Below are 8,896 nucleotides of genomic sequence, written 5' to 3'. Positions count from 1 at the left end.
AACTAATTAATAATTTCTATTAGTAGACATGTACTATTATTAGTATTTGATAATATCAACTATATTACAAAAACTAATCATTTATATTACAAATACTAATATGCATTATATAATATTTATAACTAATAATATCATTATTATAAATTTGTAACAAATTAAATTAAATATTATATATACATATATAGATTTAATTTTTTTAATGGGTGGTGAGGCGGGGGTTTACTCCCTTGCCCCCTGCCCCATTTTTTAACGGCGGAAAAAATCCCCTCCCCGGCCCATTAGCCCGTGATCATCCGACCTAGTTGCCATCCCTAAAAGAAATTCTTGGCTATCAACTTTGAATGATATATCTACTGAGTATATCGCACCATTCTACTCAAACCTATTGTGATAGGTGGCCACCCATTGATTTTTAATTCTCTCTTAAAACTTTTTATGCTCTACCTAACTCTCAGAAATGTAATCTCATTTCATTTAAACCATTTATATGCAGAAAAATCAAAAGTCGACATTGATTTATCTGCTAAGCACAAGTTCGGAACCTTGTTAAAGTGGTACAAGTTTGAAAATGCAAAGTGGAGTTAATCCTTTTCCAGAACCTTATTAAATGTGTTTCATTTTTGTTAGGTAAATGTGTTTCATGTTAACAAGGTTTTCCATTATCCCATTATCTATGAAAAGAAATTCTTGGCTATGAACTTTGAATGTATATATGCTGATTACACCACACCATTCTACACAAACCTATTGTGATAGATGGCCACCCATTGATGTTTAATTGTCTTTTAAAACTTTTTGTGCTATACCTAACTCCTTGACTCCATCCTATAAATATGGTCATTGAACAAATTATCTTCACCATCTAACTAATTTGTTTCTTCCTTCTTTGTTTTTCAGCAAGCCTTTCAACATACAAAATGGCAAAAGGTTCAGCTTTAACATCCATCCAAATTTCCCTTTTGCTATTAGTAGCAATCTTTGTTTGTTCAGAAGCTAATCATCGTGACCGTGATTATTGCTGCGGTGGAAAGGAAACAAAGATTACTGTGTACCTTCAACTGTTTTCAGGCGGACCAAATGCCACCACTGTCGCAGTTGCCGGCGCCCCTGGTAGGCCGAGAACTCCCACCGAATTTGGAACCATTTATGTTAATGATTCTCCCTTTACAGAAAGCATCAGCATCAATTCTCCAACTGTTGGTCGAAGCCAAGGCCTTTATGTAGCTTCATCCCGTGATGGACTTTACTCATTTGACCCATTTTCCTTCATTTTCACCGACGGACAATACAACGGTAGCACTTTGGAATTCCAAGGACTAGGATATAGCATACAAAATACTTCGGTGACTGAATTTTCAGTACTTTCTGGCACCAAAATATTTAGGTATGTTCGTGGATATGCAACCTTTCTGGCGGTTCGACAAATACCAGCAAGGAATTATACGGTTACAATGGCCAATATTACCATAAGGCGATGCTGAGGAGGATGGGAAGTTTGAATAATAAAGTGAAAACCAATAATTAAGAAAGCCAATAACAGATATTTAGTTTTATTTCAGACCATATACGTACGTGGTGGTCTCTGTTTCTTTATGTACTTCTGGTTCATTCGACTATCTTAATAAGAACTCCATCCGGGAGGATGGGAAAAAATAAATAATAAAAGTGTTAAAATATGTCTTTGACATCCATGTGAAATCATTTATGGTGCTGTCAAATTTTGAGAGCTACATGGACATTTTTTTTTTTACCTATTTAGCGTCCTAGCATATACCCCAACTATTGAGTTGTATGTTTTATTAGTCAAATTCGTAGCAGCCATTTCCATTCAAATACTATTTGTTCGAAGGCTTTCACATGGAAGAATTTCTCCTATAAATAGAGGGTTTGGCATGGCAGTTGGTGTGGCACTTCTATCACCAGAGACGTAAACTCATTTAGGGAATTCTCTCCCTTTTGCGTAGTGTTGAGTTTTCTTGTTCAGTCTCTTTCTTATTTTGGGACACCACAATTCCAAGACACGAGAGCTCCTTTGGAAAATCTTCCTTTTTGTGATATATTGAATACTCTCCTATTTTGTCTCTTTTTTTGTTTTGGGGTTTTAGGAATTAACTTGGAATTCTCGGTGACATGTTTTCTATGCCAACCCAATATCACCTATAGTATTGCACCAAGTGTTCTGTTATTATTTACACTTTAATTTTCTAATAATTCAACTTGGTTTGGTTTCACTTGGGATCCTCGGTGACATATTTGCAATGCCAATCCACTGCCACCTATAGCATTGCGCCAAGTGTCCTGTTATTATTTGTACTTTATTTTTTAATAATTCAAATTGGTTTGGTTTAACAAAATTTTTCTCTACCTCTACAACTTTGAACCAAAATTTAACCAACCGGTCTAATTTCACTTGGGTTCCTTTTGTACGGCAATCACTGGGGAAAAAGAAAAAGATAACCCTGCCACACCATTGCCGGAGAGAGTCCAAACCTTTTCATCGTTGATTGCTTTGAACAAAGTCAAAGAAAAAAAAAAGAATGATATTCTAGCTTCCCCCAAGAAACCAGTTCAAAGAATTCATCCAGACAAGCAAGACAAATTTAATTGTAACGATTGGTGGTTGCTAGGGTGCTTTCTCGAGCAAAGAACTAACCAGAACGTTTCACATCATTCAGGTAATTATCCAACCTTTTCTTCAGTTTAAGTCTTGAGTTTTTTCAGCTTTGATTTATTAAATCAATATCACTAATTGCTCCATGATCTTGATTTCGAATCCTTTAACTAATCTCAAGTTCTTTACTCTTCCATATCTGGAGGCACTCTTTTAGGTACTTCTTGCAAATCAAACGACACCATTCCAAGGCAGCTTTCTTCAATGTTGCTCTTCTCGTTCTCCGCTACTGCAACATTTTTTTCAGTCCAAACCAAGATTTCTAAAGAGGCCAAATTCAAGCCTTCTTTATCGAATGCAAAAACCTGATCCCACCCCTTGTCGTTACAGGCCTGGGATTTTTTTTTGATCGCGTGGGTTCCAATCACGAGTTTTGCAAATGCTGAAGAATTTGCTGGTGAATTAGTAAGCTTCACCTTGGTGACACGAACATAAAGAAAAGGCATTTGATCCACGAGATCAAAACCAGAGCGGCGGTCCATGCTGCCGGAGAGAGCTTTGTCTAGCTTCAGTCTCATCATTTCCACGTCTTTCTCAGCCATGGCAGCCTTTTCCTTCTGGGTTTTTTGTGGGGTCTGAGACAGCGCAGGTTGCTGCACCTCTGGCGGTGGTGGTGGTGCCTGCGCTGTAGCCTCCGTAGCCGCAGGTGCCTTTGACGGTGAGCCAATCGGCAGTGAAGATGAGCCAATCAAAAGGACCTCATCGGAGGAAGAAGGAATCGGCAGTGAAGTGTGGACCTCATCGGAATGGATCGGAGAGTTTGAAGGGTTTGAAGGGAATCAATGATGAAAGTATTGGTAGATGAATTAGACCGGTGGTTAATTTTGGTTCAATGGTTTGGAGGGTTAAGAAAATTTGTGTTAAACCAAATCAATTTGAATTATTAGAAAATTAAAGTGTAAATAATAATAAGACACTTGGCGCAATACTATAGGTGGCATTGGATTGGCATTGCAAATATGTAACCGAGGATCCCAAGTGGTTTGGTTTAACACAAGTGTAAATAATAACAGGACACTTGGCACAATACTATAGGTGGCATTGAATTGGCATAGAAAACATGTCACCGAGGATATCAAGTGGGAGACTTAAGGGGATGGTTTGCAATTTTGGAAACTGTTTTCATGCAAAGCATGCAAACACTACGAATGAAACAAGCTTCTGCAACTACTTTCTATACTTTTAGGCTTCAGCAATCATGCGGGACATGATTTCACAAACTTCTCAAACTGCAACCCAATCCTCAAATTATCATTCCAACTTATCATGCATGCAAGGGAATGGCAGAACCAAAATGAGGAGGTTTTTCATGCAAACTCCATGCAAAACCAAACGAACAAAGCTTTCTACTAAAAAAATTTTGACAGCTAATGAAGCTTTCTGCAATTCTAAGTTAGCTGCAACTTTCCTCATTCTAACCGAAACACATTGATGAAACAACTCAAACCAAACCAAACACAAATGCAATGACCTCAATTCCATGTTGTTAACATCAACCAAATGCCATTGTTTTCCCCACTGAAATCAAACAAGGGGGCTGAACACAAAATCAGCAAAAGAAAATGAACTTGGAGCAGCGAAGGTTTCACTCATTTGCAAAAAAAAAAAAAATATCTACCTTTGTTGCTGCAACAAGCCAGGAAACTCCCTTTTCCAAAAAACTATGACTGAACCTTTCCTAAACTACCAAGCAATGGTCTTGACAGTCCAACAAAACAAAAATGCAGCCTGGTCGAGTTTCACTTTGCTACAATTAATCGAGAGCTATCAACATTGCTATAACAAGCAAGTAATTCCAACCTTGTTATAACAATTTTTAGTTGCTCATACCGAAGCAAATACCTTTAAACAGAAGAAAAAAAAAACTCAATGCATGTCCTAAACTTATTTATACACATGAATGCAGGAAACTTGGGACAGGGGGAGAGGGGACTTTAACAACTTCCAGACACAAAACGCAGCAAATGTGACTTGAAGATCTTATTAAGGCTCGACCAGAAAAACAAAGCAAACAAGGAAAGAAGAAGTTCTGTACACATTGCTGCAATAAAACTGAGAGTTTCGAGCTTGTTGCAGCAACCTGTGATTCCTCATACCAGTAACCAGAAAACGACTCAATGCAACTAAAACACGAGAACATGAAACAAGGGAGAGGGGAGACATCCAACAAGCTTTCGGACACCAAATGTAACAAAGTGACCTGAACACTAGCTAAACTTTGACCCAAAAATTTCATAGAACAATCAAAGACCGCATCAGAAAAATGCACCAGACAATAAACTCAAAACTCATGATTCTCATCCCTCTTGCTTCGCGCATGGAAGAACACTAAAGGCTTTTGTCCCTAAGAAGGGTCTAAATCATGCTTTAATAGAAAACATGTTCACAACATCCCAGTCAAACAGCAAAAAACAAGAACATCGAACGAGCAACCAAAGAAAAAAAACTGATTTGCCCGTACTGCTGCAACAAGCCGAGAACTGTGAGCTTGTTGCAGTAGATTCTTAAGGTACCAATCTCAGCCGCATGCAATCCAAAACTCAGGCAACAGATTAATCGAACGTTCTTCATACTTTTGCCAATGTAAAACCTTGATTTTTCAGCATAAAAATCAGAACAGAAAACACGCACAAACTGGGAACCTTCTACAACTTACCCAACATATGACTTCAGATGCATTTTCGAATAAACTGGCCATGTAAATGTCATTTTTTCTTTTCAAAGTTAACATCTTTGCTCCTAAACTTCAGCTTGGGAACAAAATAACAACACCAAACAAATTTGGAACCCTAACATACTTGTCATGCAAAATGCCAGCAAAAAGGTTACAGCTTTAGGCTACAATGATAAGGAAAACAGCAACTGCAACTCCTTTTTGCCATACTAAGGGGCTCAAAGCCAAAAGAAATAATCAAAAGACATCACGTATTAACAGAGATTATCTATAGGAAAGGGCTGATAAGAACCTTACAGCGCTATTTTGGTGGGATTTTCTAGCAGCGATGGAAAAGGGACTCCCGTAGTAGCTCCTCTCCTTCTTTTGGTTTGACTTGAACCCTCAAAGATCTTGCTCAGCCGTGGCTCCTTCTTGGTTCTCCTCCTCTTGCTCCGTTGCTTTGTTGCTTGATTTCCCTTAGTCCCAAGTTCTTTCTTTCCTCTGCCCAAAAACCCCCTTTTCGTGTCGAAACCATTGGTTTCTTCCCTCTAGCTCTCCCTTGCTTTCTGCCTTTTCACTCTGTCTCTCTCTCGTTTTCCCTCTCTTTCACTCCTGCTCTTTTTTACTCACCAAATTCTCTTAGTTTTTCCTCTCTAGCCGCCACACTATCTTGTTTCTTGTTTCCTTCTTTTCAGCCGTCACACACTCACCTTTCTTTTTCTTTTATTTTCCAGTTTTCTCTCCAGTCTCAAAGCTCTTTTTTTTTTCCTCCGCCGTCACTCCAGATTCTCTCTAAAACCTCCCTTCAGCCATCATCCCCCTGGATTCCCTTAAACCCTCTTTATGCTTTTATATGGCACACCAGAACCTAAACCCTCTCAGTAATGGTATAGATGAAGCCACCTTTCTATGGTATTTGAGGAACCGTTTGATGGTTCTTGATGCCCAAACCATTGAGGTTTCTAGATTAAGCCAGATGACTTATACTAAAACAATCGAACGGAGCTAAAAAATGAGACGAAGCGATGAGAAAGAGCTGGGAAAAAAAAACACTGCAATTCTGCTTCTGTTTCTGCTAGTACGAAGCTTAAGAGAAGTAGAGCGCGCGGCACGCGCGCGTGACTTCCTTTTTTTTCTTTTTTTTAATAAATCAATTATTTTCATAAATTGAATCTGAAAAATTTAAAGCATATTTTTGTGAACAATTTTCTTTTTTTCGACAAATTTTAATATTAAAAATGTCTTAAAATAAAAATTAAGCGACTAATTAAGCAAGAAATGAAAATAAATACATTTAATCAATAAAAATGAAAATAATAACAAATAAAGCTAAATTAAAAAGATTTGGTATCTAAAATGCTAAAAAAAATGTCTAAAATAAAATCATGAGATTAATAAGTAAAAATAGCTAATAATTATCAATAAATTAAAATAAAAATAATAAATAAATAAAAAATAAAAATTTGGTGTCTACAAGAAGGGTCAAGGTTCCGCACTCCAACTTGTTTTCTTCGTCGAGATCCAGGATTTGGTGGGATACGAGTTCATACCCTAAGGCGGGTTCGTATCAACTTGGTAATCAGAGTCAGTTGACGAATTCAAGTATATCTTGTTCGTGTCAAGTAAGTTTTCCTTGTTTTCAAATATGGTCGTGTTCTCCTAGTTGGATCGCTAGGGTTTTTTTTCCATATTGTCTTGTGTTAAACTTTCAACTTGTGTCATGTTTTCTTGTGTTTGTTCCTTGCTAATCGAGTCCATTCTTTGTTGCCCGTGTTTAATCTAGTAGTTCCATTAGCGTTTTTTGTTGTTATTTCTTGCTGCCGCATATTTTCTTGGCTGTCCGAACCTTATCTCTCGTCGGTATCGTGTTTCTGGTTGTGTGTGTCTTGTTTCTTCGTTTGTCAAGCCTTAAAGTCGTTGAGAGTAAAAAAAAATCTGAAACTCAAACTAGGGTTTCTTGACAAATTGCGCTAGTGTTTTCTGTTTCTTGAATCATAAGTGGCTGGTTCTCTTGTTTCTTGGAAGTATACCAAGGTCTGGAAGTTTCTTGATTGAATTTCTGAAATTTCTTGGACAAATCTTGAAGTCTTGGGTTGACAATCTAGAGTTCTTGAATTCTTGAAATCAAAGTTGATCAAATCTTGAACCTTGGACAAACTTTAGCTCTTGTTTTCTTGAACAAAGGAAGTTGCGGCTGATCTTGTGCATAACTTGAGACCAAATCTTGTTCTTTGAGCTTTGATCTGAAGTGAAGGAAAAGAAAGAAAAACAAATCTGTTTTGCATGAAAAAAAAAGAGAGAAATGCAAGAAAAGAAAGAACACACTTGGATCAATCTTGAAGTGGAACAAGAAAGCAATCTGAAATTGGGAATTCAAGTTGACTTGGGATTCAAAACAATTCCTAGTCACACTCAAACTACCAAATTCGGACTTGCCAAATTCTTGCACACGTGACAACCTCACAAATCAGCAACCTAGTCTTCCAAAAACGAACCCAAGAAACCTTTGTTTGAATTTCCAAATTCCAAGGCTAGCACCTGATCCGGAAACCAGTTGGGAGATAAGAAAGCATACAGTTTGGAAAACTTTGTGGAGCCTAACCATTAAGCTGAAATTGAAACATTTCTTATGGAGATGTCTACAAAACGGATTGGCTACTAAGGAAGCTCTCTACAAAAGGTTTGGCATAGGGAACAAGATTTGTCACTGCTGTGGGGATGACATGGAAACCATTGAACATATCTTTTTCAACTGCCCAACAGCGCAAGTAACATGGAAGATTGCACCTGTTCGGTGGGAAGGGCTAGCTAAACTTCAAGGCACCCTATGGAGATGGTGGGAAGCAGTGTTGCAGGCAGCAAAAGAGACTCAAGGTGTGGGCAGAATCCAACTTACAGCAAACATCTTATGGCAAATCTGGAAAGCAAAGAACAAGTTTACTTTCCAACAGGAGATAGCTAATGCAAAGATAATTGTTGACAAGGCACAACAGGAATGGATCGAGTATGAGGCAGCAAAGGAGTCAGACATAGGATCAAATTCTGAACCAGAAAAGGCAACACCAATCCAGCAGCGTTGGGAACCTCCTAAGGAAGGAACAATAAGGATCAATACGGACGCTGCCATCTCGGCTAAAATGGTCAGATCAGGTCTTGGGATTATTGCAAGGAACTGGCGCGGAGAATTAGTGAGAGCGAAAGGAATTACTATGAGGAGGAAAGGAATTGCAGCCACTGAAGAAGCTCTAGCAATCAGAGAGGCGCTCGAAATGGCTCAGTTTGCAGGATGAACAACTATAGAAGTCCAATCTGACTGCAAGCATGTAGTGAGCCTCATCAACACGGACAATGTCCAGGACTGTAGTCTTCAAACAATCCTGGAAGACATTGACGTTCAGAAGAGAAATTTTGAAAGCTGCACTTTCACTTTTGTACCTAGAACGGTGAATCAATGTAGCCATGAATTGGCACAATTTGCAGCAAAGGCAACTAGAAGCTTTGAATGGGAAGGTTCTTTCCCAATTTGGCTTTCAAGTCTAGTTAGAAAAGATATGGGGGTAGTTACCCCT

General features: G+C 38.3%; 2 protein-coding genes across 2 annotated transcripts; both read left to right on the top strand.

The window, feature by feature from the left end:
- The first annotated feature begins 917 nt into the window (after positions 1 to 917).
- LOC113694405 (dirigent protein 11) lies at positions 918 to 1,481 on the top strand. Its single transcript, XM_027213287.1, has one exon. It carries the CDS (start codon positions 918 to 920, stop codon positions 1,479 to 1,481), a length of 564 nt encoding a protein of 187 aa, XP_027069088.1.
- Positions 1,482 to 8,050: 6,569 nt separating this feature from the next.
- Positions 8,051 to 8,617, top strand: LOC140006861 (uncharacterized). The gene has a single exon (XM_072049528.1). The coding sequence runs from the start codon at positions 8,051 to 8,053 to the stop codon at positions 8,615 to 8,617; it is 567 nt and encodes a 188-aa protein (XP_071905629.1).
- The last annotated feature ends 279 nt before the right edge of the window (positions 8,618 to 8,896 follow it).

Source organism: Coffea arabica, chromosome 5e (assembly GCF_036785885.1).
Source record: "Coffea arabica cultivar ET-39 chromosome 5e, Coffea Arabica ET-39 HiFi, whole genome shotgun sequence".
NCBI classification, from domain to species: domain Eukaryota; kingdom Viridiplantae; phylum Streptophyta; class Magnoliopsida; order Gentianales; family Rubiaceae; genus Coffea; species Coffea arabica.
Note: the sequence above shows the minus strand (reverse complement) of the source record. Positions and strands in the feature narration are given on the sequence as shown.

What these genes read in the sequence shown, in the direction of transcription:
- LOC113694405 (XM_027213287.1), top strand. Translation starts at nt 918, where the DNA reads ATGGCAAAAGGTTCAGCTTTAACATCCATCCAAATTTCCCTTTTGCTA.
- LOC140006861 (XM_072049528.1), top strand. Translation starts at nt 8,051, where the DNA reads ATGGAAACCATTGAACATATCTTTTTCAACTGCCCAACAGCGCAAGTA.